This window comes from Cherax quadricarinatus, chromosome 59 (genome assembly GCF_038502225.1).
Source record: "Cherax quadricarinatus isolate ZL_2023a chromosome 59, ASM3850222v1, whole genome shotgun sequence".
NCBI classification, from domain to species: domain Eukaryota; kingdom Metazoa; phylum Arthropoda; class Malacostraca; order Decapoda; family Parastacidae; genus Cherax; species Cherax quadricarinatus.
In genome coordinates, this window is record NC_091350.1 from 15,559,445 (window position 1) to 15,581,062 (window position 21,618).

The 21,618-nt window shown below is 43.7% G+C and overlaps 1 protein-coding gene across 1 annotated transcript; it reads left to right on the forward strand.

Moving 5' to 3' along the window:
• Positions 1-94: 94 nt before the first annotated feature.
• Positions 95-19,894, forward strand: LOC128698725 (mucin-2). Its single transcript, XM_053791043.2, has 3 exons — positions 95-1,041; positions 14,316-14,470; positions 14,883-19,894. Exons 1-3 carry the CDS (start codon positions 754-756, stop codon positions 19,393-19,395), a joined length of 4,956 nt encoding a protein of 1,651 aa, XP_053647018.1. The 5' UTR covers positions 95-753; the 3' UTR covers positions 19,396-19,894.
• Positions 19,895-21,618: the final 1,724 nt, after the last annotated feature.

Below are 21,618 nucleotides of genomic sequence, written 5' to 3' on the forward strand. Positions count from 1 at the left end.
TTGACTGCAACAAGGCAGTAGAGGTCAGTGGCCGCTCTTACATGTACATAAAGAGGCGTCAGTATGTCCTGGTATAAGATATCTGCACCAGGAGGTGCAGAGGAAACATCTCTCTCAGAAACTCCACACTACGAGACATCCATACGACCGCATCCTGCTGCTACTCTGATCAACGTTAAAAAAAAATCCATTACCACAATCTTTCTGGCAAATGTAGACTCGTCAGCAGTACAAGAACAATTCTGAGCTAAGGATACCACTGCAATAACTGCTTAAATAAGGATATGTTCGTAAGAACTGCATGACTCTTGGGGATTTAGAGCTTAGTTGTGATTTTAATATTTGTCAGATATGCGCTCATTTAAGGATATTGTATGAAGAGTGCTTAGCCAAGGATATTATGAAAGAACTGCTTAACTTAAGAATAGTCTGGAAACTAATATGCATGCATGTACAACCTTGCATGTGGTGTTAACATGTAATATATTAGTCTATACTCTATAACACAAAGAAAATTTGATTTAGATTATGAATAATAGTGAAAAGTTCCTATTAGGACTGTAATGAATATACGTGTTAGGCAAAATCAGAAAAAAAGTGTCAAGTTTAGCAACTCGTGGTGATTTTGAACATTAAGTAACAACAAGCTCAGAGTAATATATGCATCTTTTAGTTAATAAATATATAATAGGTCTACTGGGATTTTCGACAATCACTGGAAAAAGAAATGAACACTAGATTTTCTAACATATAATGATCAATACACAAGTAATTAGTGATGTGAATAATGACCTGCAAGGAAGATGTGGAACTGTTGTAAGAGCGAATAGTAAGAAAGAGAGATACCATAAACGAGGAAGAATCATGGTTGTTCGTCCTACGCTTGCCACCATGGCGATGCCACTCATCTTAGTCTTCACGTTGGCGCTGGTGGTAACAAATACTGCCTCACCGCTGGAGGGCGACATCAAGAAAGAAGGACTTAAGGATGTCTTCAGCGAGTACGATTACGAGGACTCGGACGAGTTGTGGAGGGAGAAGGTAAGAGTCTTGGTGTACCTCAGACGGCCAAGGTCTTGCAGAGTCAACACTTCTCTGTTAGCTCACTATATTTGTGCTTCCACAAAAGGCATAGAGGAAATTAGAAAGTCACATAGTAGTAGGTCCAAGACAAGCACTAAGATATTTATTTAAAGTTTTGAGGTGAGACGAACAGTTGAAGTTTAGACTATGTTAATAATAATAACTAACAATGACAATAATTATATATTTAATACATTTATGAAATTATTTTTAATTTCTTTCGATAGTACAGTATATTCTCTGATTTCTTTTAACGTATATTTTACTTCCATGCATTGCAATCTTTTATCCAAAAACATAATTAAAGCCACTACTACTTTACTGAATAAGATATTATAGTTTAGTTTAATATGTTTATTATGCAGCCCATACCCATCCTGTGGGCGGTAGTCAAAAGATTACAGAGGTACATAATGGGTCCAGGGACTGGACTCCAAAGTTTTGATAGCTGAGCAAGTTACAGAGGTAATGAATTCACAAGTTACAAAGGTAATGAACTCCAGGTAGGTCTGGTCACAATCATGACAAGTTACAAAGGTATTAACAGATTATAGAGGTACACAATGGGTCCAGGGACTGGACTCCAAAGTTTTGATGGCTGAACTAGGTACAAGGTAATGAACTCACAAGTTACAAAGGTAATGAATCCTGTAAGAATGGTTACTTACGTTTATACTTTGGCTACAATCATGAACAAATTTTAGAGTAATGAGCAATTCACACTTCCACACCCGGTCACAACTGTAGTGAGCTATTGGTGCAAATATTGATTGTTGAGTCACACACACACACACACACACACACACGCACACACACACACACACACAATGAGGAGAATTAAATCAGATGAGGACCAGGCAGGACTTCAAAGAGACCTGGACAGACTGGACACCTGGTCCAGCAAATGGCTTCTCGAATTTAATCCTGCCAAATGCAAAGTCATGAAGATAGGGGAAGGGCACAGAAGACCACAGACAGAGTATAGGCTAGGTGGCCAAAGACTGCAAACCTCACTCAAGGAGAAAGATCTTGGGGTGAGTATAACACCGAGCATGTCTCCGGAAGCACACATCAATCAGATAACTGCTGCAGCATATGGGCGCCTGGCAAACCTGAGAACAGCATTCCGATACCTTAGTAAGGAATCATTCAAGACACTGTACACCGTGTATGTCAGGCCCATACTGGAGTATGCAGCACCTGTTTGGAACCCGCACTTGATAAAACACGTCAAGAAACTAGAGAAAGTACAAAGGTTTGCGACAAGGTTAGTTCCAGAGCTAAGGGGAATGTCCTATGAAGAAAGATTAAGGGAAATCGGCCTGACCACACTGGAGGACAGGAGGGTCAGGGGAGACATGATAACGACATATAAAATACTGCATGGAATAGACAAGGTGGACAAAGACAGGATGTTCCAGGGAGGGGACACAGAAACAAGAGGCCACAATTGGAAGTTGAAGACACAAATGAGTCAGAGAGATAGTAGGAAGTATTTCTTCAGTCATAGAGTTGTAAGGCAGTGGAATAGCCTAGAAAATGACGTAGTGGAGGCAGGAACCATACACAGTTTTAAGACGAGGTTTGATAAAGCTCATGGAGCGGGGAGAGAGAGGGCCTAGTAGCAACCGGTGAAGAGGCGGAGCCAGGAGCTAGGACTCGACCCCTGCAACCACAAATAGGTGAGTACAAATAGGTGAGTACACTCACACTCACACATACACACACACACACACACACACACACACACACTCATGTATAAACGTAAGTAACCATTCTAACAGTATTCATTACCTTTGTAACTTGTGAGTTCATTACCTTGTACCTAGTTCAGCCATCAAAACTTTGGAGTCCAGTCCCTGGACCCATTGTGTACCTCTGTAATCTGTAAATACCTTTGTAACTTGTCATGATTGTGACTAGACCTACCTGGAGTTCATTACCTTTGTAAATTGTGAGTTCATTACCTTTGTAAATTGTGAATTCATTACCTCTGTAACTTGCTCAGCTATCAAAACTTTGAGGCCCAGTCCCTGGACCCATTATGTACCTCTGTAATCTTTTGACTACCGCCCACTGGATGGGTATGGGGTGCATAATAAACATATTAAACTTAACTTAACTTAACACACACTCACACACACTCACACACACACACACACACACACACACACACACACACACACACACACACACACACACACACACACACACACACACACACACACACTCACACACACACACACACACACACACACACACACACACACACACACACACACACACACACACACACACACACACACACACACACACACACACACACACACACACACATGTATGAGAATATGAGAAACTTCCTGCAGGAGGTTCAGTGGGACAGAGAAATGGTAGGAAAATCAGTAAACGAGATGATGGAATATGTGGCAACAAAGTGCAAGGAGGCAGAGGAAAGTTTTGTTCCCAAGGGAAACAGAAATAATAGGAAGACCAAGACGAGTCCTTGGTTTACCCGAAGGTGTAGGGAGGCAAAAACTAAGTGCAACAGAGAATGGAAAAGGTACAGGAGGCATAGGACCCAGGAAAACAAGGAGATTAGTAGAAGAGCCAGAAACGAGTATGCGCAGATAAGGAGGGAGGCCCAGCGACAGTATGAAAACGACATAGCATCGAAAGTCAAATCTGACCCGAAACTGCTGTATAGCCACATTAGGAAGAAGACAACAGTCAAGGACCAGGTGATAAGGCTGAGGAAAGAAGGTGGAGAACTCACAAGAAACGATCAAGAGGTATGTGAGGAGCTCAACACGAGATTTAAGGAAGTATTTACAGTAGAGACAGGAAGGACTCTGGGGGGACAGACCAGATGGGGACACCAACAAGGAATACACCAACAAGTGTTGGACGACATACATACAGATGAGGAGGAGGTGAAGAAACTGCTAAGGGACATCGATACCTCAAAGGCAATGGGACCGGACAACATCTCTCCATGGGTCCTTAGAGAGGGAGCAGATATGTTGTGCGTACCACTTACCACAATCTTCAACACATCCCTGGAAACTGGGCAACTACCTGAGGTATGGAAGACAGCAAATGTAGTTCCCATTTTCAAAAAAGGAGACAGAAAAGAGGCACTAAACTATAGACCTGTGTCATTGACGTGTATAGTATGCAAAATTATGGAGAAGATTATCAGGAGGAGAGTGGTGGAGCACCTGGAACGGAACAGGAGTATAAATGCCAACCAGCACGGATTCACGGAAGGCAAATCCTGTGTCACAAACCTTCTGGAGTTTTATGATAAAATAACAGAAGTAAGACAAGAGAGAGAGGGGTGGGTTGATTGCATCTTCTTGGACTGCAAGAAGGCCTTTGACACAGTTCCTCACAAGAGATTAGTGCAGAAGCTAGAGCATCAGGCGCATATAACAGGAAGGGCACTGCAATGGATCAGAGAATACCTGACAGGGAGGCAACAACGAGTCATGGTACGTAATGATGTATCACAGTGGGCACCTGTGACGAGCGGGGTCCCACAGGGGTCGGTCCTAGGACCAGTGCTATTTTTGGTATATGTGAACGACATGATGGAAGGGTTAGACTCAGAAGTGTCCCTGTTTGCAGATGATGTGAAGTTAATGAGGAGAATTAAATCTGATGAGGACCAGGCAGGACTTCAAAGAGACCTGGACAGACTGGACACCTGGTCCAGCAAATGGCTTCTCGAATTTAATCCTGCCAAATGCAAAGTCATGAAGATAGGGGAAGGGCACAGAAGACCACAGACAGAGTATAGGCTAGGTGGCCAAAGACTGCAAACCTCACTCAAGGAGAAAGATCTTGGGGTGAGTATAACACCGAGCATGTCTCCGGAAGCACACATCAATCAGATAACTGCTGCAGCATATGGGCGCCTGGCAAACCTGAGAACAGCATTCCGACACCTTAGTAAGGAATCATTCAAGACACTGTACACCGTGTATGTCAGGCCCATACTGGAGTATGCAGCACCTGTTTGGAACCCGCACTTGATAAAGCACGTCAAGAAACTAGAGAAAGTACAAAGGTTTGCAACAAGGTTAGTTCCAGAGCTAAGGGGAATGTCCTATGAAGAAAGATTAAGGGAAATCGGCCTGACGACACTGGAGGACAGGAGGGTCAGGGGAGACATGATAACGACATATAAAATACTGCGTGGAATAGACAAGGTGGACAAGGACAGGATGTTCCAGGGAGGGGACACAGAAACAAGAGGCCACAATTGGAAGTTGAAGACACAAATGAGTCAGAGAGATAGTAGGAAGTATTTCTTCAGTCATAGAGTTGTAAGGCAGTGGAATAGCCTAGAAAATGACGTAGTGGAGGCAGGAACCATACACAGTTTTAAGACGAGGTTTGATAAAGCTCATGGAGCGGGGAGAGATAGGGTCTAGTAGCAACCGGTGAAGAGGCGGGGCCAGGAGCTAGGACTCGACCCCTGCAACCACAAATAGGTGAGTACAAATAGGTGAGTACACACACACACACACACTCACACACACACACACACACACACACACACACACACACACACACACACACACACACACACACACACACACACACACACACACACACACACACACACACACACACATTGGGTGGTTTGCGAGTGGAAGGATACGGCCTGTCAGAGTAACTTTCAAGGAAGAATCAGTTCGAACCAGGATTCTGCAAGAGAAAGCAAGACTGAGGGACAAAGAGGGGTACCAGAGAGTATACCTCGACCGCGAAAGAACACAAGAAGAAAGGACTACACTGAAAGAGAGGGTACAGAGACGCAAGGAGGAACGAGAAGCAATGAAAATGAGCAGGACCCAGACACAGGAGGAAGGGCAAACACACCCCACAGAATCTCCCACCAAAAGACTCCACCCGCGACATTCCCAACGCAACTGAGCAACCTATACTACAACCCACTCACTGTTCCCTCTGCCACCAATCCCCATATCACAAACCTCACCCCAACAGCTGTCCCTTATGGGCATTCTGACCCCACCCCCATCAACACAAACCCCACCTACACCACAGCCCCATATAGGCCCCCACCAAGGCTCTCGCTCCCCCAACCCCAATATTCTTGCATGACCACAATGATAGAAAAGAAACTAAAGGTTTGGTACACAAACGCGGATGGAATAATGAATAAACATGAGGAGTGGAATGAAAGAATCAGTGAAAAATCCCCAGACATCATAGCAGTCACAGAAACAAAACTCGCTGAGACAATAACAGACACAATCTTCCCAACAGGATATCAGATCCTGAGGAAAGATAGAAGGAGTAGAGGGGGAGGAGGGGTTGCACTGCTCATAAAACACCAATGGGGATTTGAGGAAATGGAAGGCATGGACATGATTGGAGAAAGAGACTACATTGTAGGTACAATTCAGTCCGGAGAACATAAAGTAGTCATTGGAGTGATGTATAACCCACCACAGAACTGCAGGAGGCCAAGAGAGGAGTACGAAGAAAACAACAGGGTGATGGTGGACACACTGGCTGAGGTGGCAAGAAGAGCTCACTCGAGCAGAGCAAAGTTACTGGTAATGGGCGATTTCAACAACAGGGAGATCGACTGGGAAAACCTGGAGCCACATGGGGGTCCCGAAACATGGAGAGCCAAGATGATGGATGTGGTACTTGAAAACCTCATGCATCAACATGTCAGGGACACAACCAGAGAGAGAGGGGAGGATGAGCCAGCAAGACTGGATCTTGTGTTCACCCTGAGCAGTTCAGACATTGAGGACATCACTTATGAGAGGACCCTTGGAGCTAGCGATCATGTGGTTCTGAGTTTTGACTATATAGTAGAGTTACAAGTGGAGAAGGTAACAGGAACTGAAGGGGACAGGCCAAACTATAAAAGGGGGGACTACACAGGTATGAGAAACTTCCTGCAGGAGGTTCAGTGGGACAGAGAAATGGAAGGAAAATCAGTAAACGAGATGATGGAATATGTGGCAACAAAGTGCAAGGAGGCAGAGGAAAGTTTTGTTCCCAAGGGAAACGGAAATAATAGGAAGACCAAAACGAGTCCTTGGTTTACCCGAAGGTGTAGGGAGGCAAAAACTAAGTGCAACAGAGAATGGAAAAGGTACAGGAGGCATAGGACCCAGGAAAACAAGGAGATTAGTAGAAGAGCCAGAAACGAGTATGCACAGATAAGGAGGGAGGCCCAGCGACAGTATGAAAACGACATAGCATCGAAAGTCAAATCTGACCCGAAACTGCTGTATAGCCACATTAGGAGGAAGACAACAGTCAAGGACCAGGTGATAAGGCTGAGGAAAGAAGGTGGAGAACTCACAAGAAACGATCAAGAGGTATGTGAGGAGCTCAACACGAGATTTAAGGAAGTATTTACAGTAGAGACAGGAAGGACTCTGGGGGGACAGACCAGATGGGGACACCAGCAAGGAATACACCAACAAGTGTTGGACGACATACATACAGATGAGGAGGAGGTGAAGAAACTGCTAAGGGACATCGATACCTCAAAGGCAATGGGACCAGACAACATCTCCCCGTGGGTCCTTAGAGAGGGAGCAGATATGTTGTGCGTGCCACTTACCACAATCTTCAACACATCCCTGGAAACTGGGCAACTACCTGAGGTATGGAAGACGGCAAATGTAGTTCCCATTTTTAAAAAAGGAGACAGAAAAGAGGCACTAAACTATAGACCTGTGTCATTGACGTGTATAGTATGCAAAATTATGGAGAAGATTATCAGGAGGAGAGTGGTGGAGCACCTGGAACGGAACAGGAGTATAAATGCCAACCAGCACGGATTCACGGAAGGCAAATCCTGTGTCACAAACCTTCTGGAGTTTTATGATAAAATAACAGAAGTAAGACAAGAGAGAGAGGGGTGGGTTGATTGCATCTTCTTGGACTGCAAGAAGGCCTTTGACACAGTTCCTCACAAGAGATTAGTGCAGAAGCTAGAGCATCAGGCGCATATAACAGGAAGGGCACTACAATGGATCAGAGAATACCTGACAGGGAGGCAACAACGAGTCATGGTACGTAATGATGTATCACAGTGGGCACCTGTGACGAGCGGGGTCCCACAGGGGTCGGTCCTAGGACCAGTGCTATTTTTGGTATATGTGAACGACATGACGGAAGGGTTAGACTCAGAAGTGTCCCTGTTTGCAGATGATGTGAAGTTAATGAGGAGAATTAAATCTGATGAGGACCAGGCAGGACTTCAAAGAGACCTGGACAGACTGGACACCTGGTCCAGCAAATGGCTTCTCGAATTTAATCCTGCCAAATGCAAAGTCATGAAGATGGGGGAGGGGCACAAAAGACCACAGACAGAGTATAGGCTAGGTGGCCAAAGACTGCAAACCTCACTCAAGGAGAAAGATCTTGGGGTGAGTATAACACCGAGCATGTCTCCGGAAGCACACATCAATCAGATAACTGCTGCAGCATTTGGGCGCCTGGCAAACCTGAGAACAGCATTCCGATACCTTAGTAAGGAATCATTCAAGACACTGTACACCGTGTATGTCAGGCCCATACTGGAGTATGCAGCACCTGTTTGGAACCCGCACTTGATAAAGCACGTCAAGAAACTAGAGAAAGTACAAAGGTTTGCGACAAGGTTAGTTCCAGAGCTAAGGGGAATGTCCTATGAGGAAAGATTAAGGGAAATCGGCCTGACCACACTGGAGGACAGGAGGGTCAGGGGAGACATGATAACGACATATAAAATACTGCGTGGAATAGACAAGGTGGACAAAGACAGGATGTTCCAGGGAGGGGACACAGAAACAAGAGGCCACAATTGGAAGTTGAAGACACAAATGAGTCAGAGATATAGTAGGAAGTATTTCTTCAGTCATAGAGTTGTAAGGCAGTGGAATAGCCTAGAAAATGACGTAGTGGAGGCAGGAACCATACACAGTTTTAAGACGAGGTTTGATAAAGCTCATGGAGCGGGGAGAGAGAGGGCCTAGTAGCAACCGGTGAAGAGGCGGGGCCAGGAGCTAGGACTCGACCCCTGCAACCACAAATAGGTGAGTACAAATAGGTGAGTACACACACACACACACACACACACACACACACACACACACACACACACACACACTCATACGCAAACTCATACACACACACACTCACACACACACACTCATACACAAACTCATACACATACACACACACTCACACACACACACGCACACACACACACACACGTACGCACGCACGCACGCACGCACACACACATACACGCACACACACACACACAAACACACACACACTCATACACAAACTCATACACAAACTCATACACATACACACACACACACACACACACACACACACACACACACACACACACCCACACACACACATACACGTGGTAAGGCTTTATTTACAGCTAGCAAAGTCAGGGTATTTCTCCAGAATGGTCTGTAATATACCACTGTGGATAAAATGCTTTGCCATTTCTTGAACATTTCTGAGTGAGTTGTCTTTAAATTCATTAACTTGATCGCACTCCAGCACATAATGACGCAAGGTGTGACAATAGTCCATCTGGCAAAGTTTACATTTCGTTTGGTCTACATCTGGTGGTGGTGATTTAACTGCCAAAGATACTTGTAACCCAGCCGGAGCCGGGCAGTAGTGACATCCAAGAGTCTGCTTATTTTGTTGGATGCACCATAGACATGTGGCTCCTCCTGCATGATGGAATGATGATAGATGGACTCACTGGTGTCAATCTCCCTGAGTCTTAAGTCAATAAAGTTCATTTGAAGTTCTTTTCGTATTATTGTTCTCAAACTGCTAACTGACAAGCCAAGATTGTAATCTACTCCCTCTTTGAAAGCATACAGCTTAGCCAATTTATCAGTTCTATCATGCATCTGAAGACCAATGTGAGATGGAATCCACAGCATGTGCACTCTGACTCCACTGTCCACAATCTTACCATACCTGTGTCTGGCTTCTGACACAAGCATACCACAATTTATACTTAATGAGTTGAGAGCATTTATGGATGACAGAGAATCAGTTACAATTAAAGTATCAATCTTAGATACATGGACACATTTGAGTGCAAGGAGTATGGCAAACAGTTCTGTCTGAAGGGTAGAGGCCCGATTATTAATGCGTGCTCCAATTTCTTTAAGAGAACCATCACTCTGTACAACAGCAGCACTACCAGCTGCAACAGTGGATTCGTGAACAGAACCATCAACGTAAATAATTTGTGAGAGTGTGTGCCTGGGCGATAATACTGATCCAGGAATATTTATCCACCTTTAATAATAATTAATTAGAGTAACAGTCGCAAAATCATGATCTTTTTCTAGTCCGGCTACTCCTGTTTCACTTAAGTGTTTTTCTTCGACATTAATCACCCATATGGGTTTAGTACTTTAAAATAATAGTAAGTAAAGTTTATTTTCCATGGAGTAACAACCGAAAGAACCCGGGTTTCATCCTCGGGAGAGGCAGACATATGGGCAAGGTGCACTACCCGTGTTCTCTTCACCAAGCAGTAAATAAATACCGAGAAGTTAGTCGACTGTCGTCACAGGATAGGTATAGGAGGCATAATAACGGTAATCAGACTGTTGTGGGTGGCATACTACCTGGGATTTACCTGGAGAAGGTTTCGGGGGGTCAACGCCCTCGCGGCCCGGTCTGAGACCAGGCCTCATGGTGGATCAGGGTCTCATCAGTCAGGCTATTACTGCTGGCCGCACGCAAGCTGACGTACGAACCACAGCCCGGTTGGTCAGGTACTGACTTTAGGTGCCTGTCCAGTGCCTGCTTGAAGACAGCCAGGGGTCTATTGGTAATATCCCTTATGTATGCTGGGAGGCAGGACCAAAATAACCTGACAAAAAGAAGCCACACTGCTTGTTAACATGGGTGACCAACCCTCTGGAGTTAAGGTTAACAGGGTCTAAAACCTGTCAACTACACGAAGGTCACTGAGGCTGCATCTTCACCGTAAGTAAAAAATACTTATCCCATAAATTTAGCCCTTATTGATTATAATAATAATAATAATAATAATAATAATAATAATAATAATAATAATAATAATAATAATAATAATAATAATAATAATAATAATTTAAACCACAAAGTAGGTATTAAACTTTCAGTGTATATACACTGAGACACACTTCAGGCATATATATCCTACGTTAGGTTAATAATCCGAAGAAAGTCTTCTGCCACTCGACAGGCAGCGGCTGCCACTCCCTTTCCAGACCACCAACCTATCCAAATTTTGCACGAGACATCAAGATTGCTGGCCCGTATCATATCAACTATACTGAACATAACGCCACACTGGCAACCATGCCCATATACTCTTTTGTGATTTCTCTTCGCCTTTCTGTCTCGATGATAGCTATTTCTTGCTGCGCCACTGGATGTAGTGGTCTTTATTATGCACCCCATAACCATCCCAATGAGCAATCTGATAGACCAGATCTAACATTCTACAAGATCCCTCTTTTACCTTCTCAGGGAGGTGCCAGTGACGGGTTCTTGATTTAAGTAACAGGACCTGTCCATCTCACAACAGACAAACTTAATCATGAAGTTTCCTTCCGTCGTATATGTAGGTTATTTACCATATATATTGTTCCAGCCACAGTATTGTGACTATTTATTCCCCCATTTCTTGGATCAAACATGATTGCCTCCTGTTCCCCAGCTCTTACATGACCCCTGCAGTTTAAGTGTTCCCAATAATAATAATAAGAAAAAGAAGACAGGTTCCCCAGGGATTCTGAAAGACGAAAAAAAAGTGTATTTTTGGCGTGAGGCAAAATGACGGAATCAATAATTAGATTTTTTGTGTGTGTTTTGTTTAATACTGATCGATTATGCAATGATAATCTGACTTACACTCCATGTTTCATGTTTCTGACGTCATGGTAATGTTATTAGGTTAACTAATATCAATGTAAAGTTCAAAGTTAATCCACCTTGACTGTTTTTCACCAGACATGGCACCGTGCATATATACATACATATATATATATATATATATATATATATATATATATATATATATATATATATATATATATATATATATATATATATATATATATATATATATATATATATATATATATATATATATATGCAATTAGATCGCAGTAAACAGGTGATTTCAGGATATGCAAAACAACCACTGTGAAAGAATAGAGAAATTCCAAGCGCTTTCGTGACTGCTCACATTATCAAGGAACTATGAAAGTAAAGCATCCAAGGAAGGTATATAAGGGGTCTGGCCAACACCTCACTATCAGATCCCACAACGGTTAAACACCTGACGCGCGCCGGCCCAACTGGACAGGTCCTTTGCACAACCACCAACAAACTATTCTACCCAAGAAAATTTTTAAAATTATTATTTGTCCAGTGTATTATTAAATTCTTCCCAAATTCTATTAATTATAAATGGATCTAATTTATATAAACCAAAGGAAATATTCATATTATTGTCAAAACTGCTTTTTATGAAACAAGATTCAATTATATTCCTGTCGACCATGGACTTGCTTGATACTACTTTCTCAACTTTTTGAAAATCAATTGGATGGTTAAAATCTCTTACATGAATAAATAGAGCATTAGAATTTTGTCCAGTTCTAATGCTATATTTATGTTGTTTTAATCTTAGTTCGAGATTTTTACCAGTTTGACCGTAATAAACTTTATCGCAAATTTTACAAGGAATCTTATAGACACATCCATCAGCATTTTGGGGGGAATTCTTTATCAAAAGTTTTTTTACTGTATCAAGATTTTTGAATACAACTTTAATATTAAAAGTCTTAAGAAGAGAAGGCATATCAACCAAGTTTTCATGGTAAGGGAGAACCAACATATTTTTAGTTGAATAAGGCTGGTTGTCCCTTTTTGGATTGTAAAAAGTATTTCTAGCAACTTTAAAAGATTTATCAATTATATTTCTTGGGTATTTTAAATCATTACCTATTTCATAAATTTTGGATATTTCCTCAGCTTCCTGCGAGAAGCTGTATCGGCACTACCTGCTGGTAAAACATTGCAAATTCGAATTTATCATGGATGTAATTACAGGAAATGGGGAAAATTAGCATGTGCGAAAAATATGGCGTGGAATGTGAAAACTGGCGCGGCTGTGTTTGTTCGGCACCCGATTATGTGTTTGTGACCAGATGCAAAAATTCGTCAAACTTTTTGGTCGTGAACTGATTTGTTCGTGTTCGGAAGCATTCGTGACCAGTGTTTCCACTGTACTTTGCTCACACTCCAACATCAAGTCATAAAAACCACTTGCCTCCACTCACTCCTATGTAACATGCTCACACACACTTGCTGGATGCCTAAGCCCCTTACACCCAAAACCTCCTTTACCCTGTGTGTTGTGTTTTTATACCCTAGCTTTACTCATGACTGAAAATTATAGTTAATTTGTGCATTATATAAAGTGTAGTGGCGAACCCCCACCCTCCCTCCCCTCTCTCTAGGATAATGTGGTTGCTGGTTTATATTAATAACCCTTCAGCATTCCTCTACTTCAAACAGGGCACATTTTTAAGTCTATTATCACCTTGTGCTGAGCCTAATCAGTGCAAAGGAAGTTTTTTAAGACTCCTGTGAGCCAATAGAGCACCTCTTCATCATTCTCAAGTAACAAATCAAACAGTCCTAACTCTTACCCAGGAGGAGTTTGGAGCCGAGATGTGAAGAAGTGTAGTTCTAGACCTGTGAAACTGTGTTTCCCAATCATTCATAATCGCTTGTAAGTACAAATAATGACTGGACTCACTTAAAAAAAATAATTAAAAAACTATCAATGATACGGCAAAAGTCACAAGAGTAAAAAGATCTTAGAATGAGGTATTTTATAACATACTAGAAGCACATTCAAACCCCTTCAATATTTTGATGATCGAATGATAAAGGCATAAGGCCTAGATATGGGATGGTCTCTTTATACACACCTGTTGGATGCTCAAGCCTCTACCACTCAGAACTTCCCTCACCCCATCCCTCCAACCCTTCCTGGGATTATTTCTATTCAGTGTTCCCTTTACCCCAGATTTATACACTCTTTTTTACCATCTTATTCTGTTCTCCCAATTCTAAGATTGTTACAAAAAATGTAATTGTGAGACAATACTGAAGACTGGATATTACAGAGTAGGAGTGGGTTGTGTGTGCCGGGTTGCAGACGAGAGGGAGCTATCAGACCGGACCGGACTTCCTGCCACCACTACTATATATGTATCCTGCAGCAGCAGCAATTGGTCCTCCTGCGGTGCTTGTGTCCTCCTTACGCACCCGTCTTCAACAGGTATATAATGACTAAATTGTTATCTACTGATGTATATATGTAATTTGATATCCATAATCCTATTTTTCCCCTCACTTTCCTCTTTCTTCTATATATAATTTTTCTTGCCCTCCGCTCTGAGATGATTAACGTATCATAAAAAAAATGATTTCTCCCAAGTGATAGCAACTCTAGCTCTCCCGGAAGGAAACTTTTGAAGCTTCCGTAGCTGAAGAACCATTATCATTGCCCTACTGAAGTCTACCAGCTCAGGCTGTCATATTTCAATACTTTTTATGAGCCCCATTCTACAGGATGGAATATGACCGGGAAACATAATTATCTTTTGTTTTCAATGTATAACTATCATACAGAATAGGATAGTAACACAATGATGATGTAACCAATTTTGTCTAACGAAAAAAATCAATAGGTATCGCCAAAAGTGCTCCAGAAGCGCAAGATGTCGCCCCTCCTGCGCCTCCCTCGACCACCTCTTCCTCACCTGGGAGCCGCTCATTTATGGAGACCACCAGTGTTTCACCAGTGTCACCATATATGTTACTACACCTGTCACCATACCTGATGCTACAGCTGTCACCATACCTGATGCTACAGCTGTCGCCATATCTGCTACTGCCAACACTACAACATCGGGTAGCACCAGTATCACTGGCAACACAACTACTACTGTCAATGCCGCCACCAACACAACTGCCATATTTGGCGGCTTAATATCTTCGGATATCACAGATACCATTACTATACCGTCTTCGGTTACCATAGCCACTACCATGATCACTCACTCACCAGTCCCCACTACCATCAGTACACCATTTGTAACTATCATACCCAGCAGCAATACAGTGCCTCACAGTCCCACAGGCATTTCACCATTTCCAGTAAACTTCACTGATATTGATATATCTGACCTCACCATTCCTGCTCTCGTCACTACAATACCATCACTAACCACCATACCAGAAACAGCTGTCACACTCACCATCACCACAACATTACCACCTCTAGCCACCCTTGAACCTGAGACCGAACCTATCACCATACCAGCCTTCACCACATCCGCGACACTGACAAGTTCCTGGGGCTGTAACAGCATACAATGTGTGTCGCTTAATTCTCGAGTACAGGACTTGCACAACTGTAGCAGGTACTACAAGTGTATCCTAGAGGAAGGCCGCCTTGTAGCCCGTCCCTTCATCTGTCCAAGTGCCATGCCCGTGTTCAGCCACCCGCTGCAGCTTTGTCTCGCAGGGGTCAAGTGTCACACTCCGTGTTCCCTCTCTCCCGTAATCTCTCAAGAGGTCGACGCTCTTAATCTTACGGAAACAGAGATACCCGTAGATGATAGCCAAGATACGACATATCCTGAAACATCTCCAGTTGTTCCACTAACGTTTATAGATACTTCAGATTCTTACTTAGTGGCCTCTGATGTCACAACGATGTCACCAGAGGCTACAGATGGGGTCATAACTTCATCCGATAATATCACAGATATAATAGCATCATCCGAAATGTCTACCATAGTCTCAGTATTAGCTGACATACAGGTTGTGACGCCATCATCACCAGACAATTATTCAGTCTCCCCGACATCACCCAAAACCCCTACCATCATTCCATCACTAGACATACCTAAGGTCGTCACAGCGTCACCTGATGTACTTGAAGTAGTCTCAGTATCTGGTACACCTGAAACATCATCAACGATATTTCTTATACCTATTACAGCGCTTGCAGTATTTCCAGACAATGTAACGCTATTTGATATAAACACAGGTGATGAATATGGTGAGGCAGCTGTAACTGTTACAAATTCGGAAATATCCGGGTTACCAACAGTTGCACTATCACCAGAAATGACGGATACATTTGAGGCAACTATCAAACCAACAGACGTTCCTGGTGTGTCTGCCGAGACACCACTGACAGGAGTGGCGGCTGTCGCCGAGGTCAGTACTGTAACTCTTCCGTGGGAAGCGACGTGTGACTTACTGTGCCCAGCGCCAGATGTTATGGTTGAGGATCCTCATGACTGTCACTACTACTTTCTATGTCGGTTTACTAAGGACTTTCTTCCGACACCCATTAGGATAAAATGTCCACCAAAACGACCAGTGTTTAATGCCGTGGCTGGTGGTGTGTGCGTGGAGAGATACCCTTGTATGGTGAGGTGCTCTATCAACGCCACTATTAATATCTTGACACCTTCGCAACCCACAGTCACTTCCGTTTCGGCACATCCCGACGTTAATACCATTACAACTCCCGCCTCCGATGCAACTACACTCTCCTCACTCTCTCCATATGATGTTAATACCATCACAACTTTCGAGTCCACTCCAGCTACATCCGCCTCTCTCTCCCCACGACCCGATAATACCATTACAATCTCTACTTCAGTTACACTCACCTCCCTCCCCCTATATCCAGCCAATTTTAACACTGATACTAACTCTACAACAGAAGCCACTACCACGCTTGACAAGACACATACGAACTTTACCTCTGACTGTAATCCGACGTGTCTAGTCGCTGACTCCTGGTTGGCAGACCCAACGGACTGTCACTACTTTTATGTCTGCCACTTTATAAATGATGACATAGCCAGACCTCGTCGCATCAAATGCCCATTTTATCGACCAATCTTCAATCAGGAGCTGGGAAGATGCACTGCCGAGGGTCGCTGTGTCACCTCTTGTACTCATGCAACAAACTTAAGTGAGACAGCCGTGTCTTCTACAGCGCTTGACACACCCAACTGTCTCCCCACTTGTGTATTCCCGAACTCTCGTATGTCAGACCCCACAGACTGTTATCATTACTACATTTGTATCCTTCTCGACAGCCTTTTTCCCCAGGCCGTCCGCAAGAAGTGCCCACAGTCAAGGCCATTTTTCGACAATACAAGAAAAGTTTGTATGCCAGATGCCAAGTGCACAATAACTTGCAGTCAACAAGGTTCAACAGCCGCCCTTACAGAAACTCTTGTACCCCCAGCTGACGCCTGCTACCCAGTATGTCTCCAGCCAGAGTCTTTGGTGGCTGACCCCCAAGACTGTAACCATTACTACATCTGTTCAGCCACCAGCGGTACTAATGTCAGTCCCACCAGGGTAAGGTGCCCATCACACCTCCCCGTCTTCGACCACTTCACAGGCAGCTGCTCCAGGAATGCCCGTTGTACTGCAACTTGCAAGTCAAAGATCTTCAGCACAACCCCTGCCCCTACCGAATCCATTCCTACTAACATGATAAACAGCAGTAGCAGCAGCACCGCCACCACTACCACCCACAGTGTTCTCGACAGCAGTGTGGGAGAGGGATACAAGCCGTGGGGATGTCATCGACCAAACTGTTCCTCACATAATACCCTCCACCACGACCCTTTGGACTGCCACTACTACTATCTGTGTATGATTGACAGGGGTGAATATCATCTCACTAGGATCCGGTGTTCGCCCCAGAGACCTATCTTCCACCTGCCCACCTACACGTGTCGCAGGTCTGTTCCTTGCATTACCACCTGCCAAGATAAGAATGCTTTATCTTCTGTTATAACCCATGCCACAAGCACCAGTATTAACACAGCAGACACTAGTCCAACAACCCATACTACAGTCACCAGTATCAACGTAGCAGACACCAGTAACATTATAGTCACCAGCTTTAGCAACACCACAACCACAGGAAACACCAGCTCCATCACAGACATTACCTCCACCACAGGCGTTACCTCCACCACAGGGGATGTCACATTCACCACAGGGGATGTGATATCCACCACAGGGGATGTCACACCCACCACAGGGGATGTCACATCCACCACAGGGGATGTCACATCCACCACAGGGTCTGTCACGTCCACCACAGGAGATGTCACGTCCACCACAGGGGATGTCACATCCACCACAGGGGATGTCACATCCACCACAGGGGATGTCACATCCACCACAGAGGTTGTCAGCTTCATCACAGACGTAAGCCACACCACAGATGTGAGTCACACCACAAACGTAAGCCACTACACAGAGGAGGGTGACATCGGTGATGATGTGAGGTGTGAGGCAGTGTGTCCCCGCGCCGGTATCTTAATAGCAGACCTCAGTAACTGTCACAAGTACTTCGTGTGTGTGTATCTCAACAGTTTGGCTCCTCGACCCGTCCGTGCCACCTGTCCCACACACACACCTGTCTTTGACGCAACCAAAGGGAGGTGTGTGGGCCATGCTCCGTGCTACCAACCCTGTTCTCAACACTCACAGCCTCCAACACCTGCTGGTATATCTCTATCTTTACCAGTTGTTTCAGGTACCTTAGGAGTAGGTGGAGTGTGCCCCCACAGCGGGTACTTCGCGAGGGGTGGCTGCAGTAGCAACAGTTACACCAACTGCTACCAGAAGAGTGTGGGTGTGGTAGAGTGGTGCCCCACAGGACTGGTCTTCAACACTGTGCCCACATACCCCTACTGCGTCCCTCCCTCCCACTGCCCATATGACCCAGTTACTCAGGGCATCACCGTTAACACAACTGCATGTCTCCACCCTGGAAGCTTTCCCAAGTGCGACCACTGCTGCCCTAACTTTATACACTGCCAGTCGTCACCGTCTGGCCGAGGATATCACCCAGTGGTCAGAAGGTGCCCCGGGGGACTGGTGTTCAACACAGACCCCAGGTACCCCATGTGTGTGCAGTCCCGTGAGTGCCCCACAGGGAGGCCCCATGCAGCCAAGTGTGAGAGAGTGGGCAACTACCCTGCTTGTCCGGGCTGCTGCAGTAACTATTACCACTGCACTAATGAGGGCCACCTACAGCCCAGGACCTGCTCTTTCTCCCTCGTTTTCAATCCCAACCCAGAATATCCTTTCTGCGTCCTTCCCTGGAATTGTCCCTACATCCCTCTTGCTGATTCAGGTCTTCCCTGATCATCCCCACACTGCCTCACCTGCTACAATCTCCACTAAATCCATCTCTTCCCCCCCCCCACACACACATACTCATACAGACACGGATACACACACACCTGCACCAGTTTCCACTAACACTTGATGTCTCCTCCACTATTCTTGATTTTCTTTACATTTACGAAGGTTATATTAATAATGTAATACTTTATTGTTTTTGGAATAAACGCAGACGGCAAAATGTTTTATGTTTTTTATATAAAATATTATGAGAGCACGAGGGCATTACGTGTATGTAGTTAATTATTAAATGATAAAAGCAATGAGTAGTTGGGTTTATTATTTTTTACCAACACTTGTACTCATTTATCTGTGATTGCAGGAGTTGATTCTCAGATCTTGGTCCCGCCCCTCAACTTGTCGCATGCCAAATACACTCCCTCCTAGCCTCGTGGGCCTTATCGTACCTGTTCATAAAATTACGTATAAAGCTTGCCTACATGATGTCATTCCACTTCACGACCACCCTGTCACAAGAAATAATTCTTAACATCAATCTGTGTCCTTAACTAGCTGTGCCCCCGAGTACCTGTTTCCCGCCTCTCAAAAACCCTATTTCTATCAACACTACAATTCCTTTGAATATTTTGCATGTTGTTATCACATCTCCCCGGTTCTTCTATCCTTCAGTGTCATTGGAATCAGTTTCGAAAGTCTCCCCTTGTAGCTCAAACCCCTTGGCTCTAGAACTCGTCACACTGCATACCTATGAATTTTCTCCAGTTCTTAACATGTTTATTTTAGGTGTAGATTCCTCTATGTGTGTGTGTGTGTGTGTGTGTGTGTGTGTGTGTGTGTGTGTGTGTGTGTGTGTGTGTGTGTGTGTGTGTGTGTGTGTGTGTGTGTGTGAGTTGAGTTTGAGTTGGCCCGAGACTAAATTCTTTGAATGATACAGGAGAAATTCTAGGTATTAAAGTTGAAAATGGGAATCTGGTAATTATCTTAGGATATAAACCACAGCCAGCAACGGCTGAGGAATTCACATATCAGTTTATTCTCTATAAGGGTTACAATGTGGGGTTTACAGGTTCTGGGTATTGTGTGGTTTACATGTTAAAAAATACTAATTACAGAGGGGGCCACTAGGACACCTAGCATGGCTAGGCATTTCGAGCAGACTTAGATTAATTCTTAACATTAAATCCTTACAGATTATGGTATTAAGGCTAAGTGACTACATCATAATTTGTGAGTTTAGCAATGTGAATGCTTTTGTTTTGGCACAATACAAGGTGTCTATATTGGAGTATCATAGGCAAACTTATCACTAGTTAGGATTTATTATTTTAAGATTAGTATTTCTGGGTTTATAGTCAGTGGGTGAGTGAGTGTAATTGTGAACCACCAGGTGGTTATCATGTAGTTAGTTGTCGGGGTGGATCAGGGAGATAAGATGTTTTCTAACTGTAGTTTTGAAAGTGATGAATGTGTCTGCAGTTCTAGAGTTTTCAGGTAGGGTGTTCCAGATTTTAGGTCCTCTGAAATACATTGAATTTTTGTAAAGGTTTAATCGAACACGGGGAATGTCATAGAGATGTTTGTGTCTGGTGTTATGCCTGTGGATCCTGTCACAACTATCAATAAAGCATTTTAGGTCAAGGTTAATATTGGAATTTAAGGTCCTGTAGATATAGATTGCACAGTAGTAAGTGTGGATGTTCTAAACAGGGAGTAAGTTTAGATCTATGAATAGTGGGGGGAAGGGGGGTGTTGCCAGGGATGGGATTTAGTGATTATTCTTACTGCGGCTTTTTGTTGGGTTATTATTGGCTTTAGGTGTGTTGCTGCAGTTGAACCCCAAGCACAGATAACATAGGTGAGGTATGGATATATAAGCGAATGGTATAGTGTGAGAAGGGCAGTTTGCGGTACGTAGTATCGTATCTTGATAAGCTAGAAAATTCCACACCAAATATATTATCCTCCCTGGAAATTTCAGTCTCTCACATGTTAGTAATAGTTAATATCTTTATTTCTACAAGTACATGTATAAGGTATGCAGGCCTAGCTGACATCAATTACACACTACTATATAAAAAGCCGCTTTTTATTAGTTTAATTAGTTAGTTTAATATGTTTATTATGCACCCCATACCCATCCTGTGGGCGGCAGTCAAAAGATTACAGAGGTACATAATTGGTCCAGGGACTGGACTCCAAAGTTTTGATAGCTGAGCAAGTTAC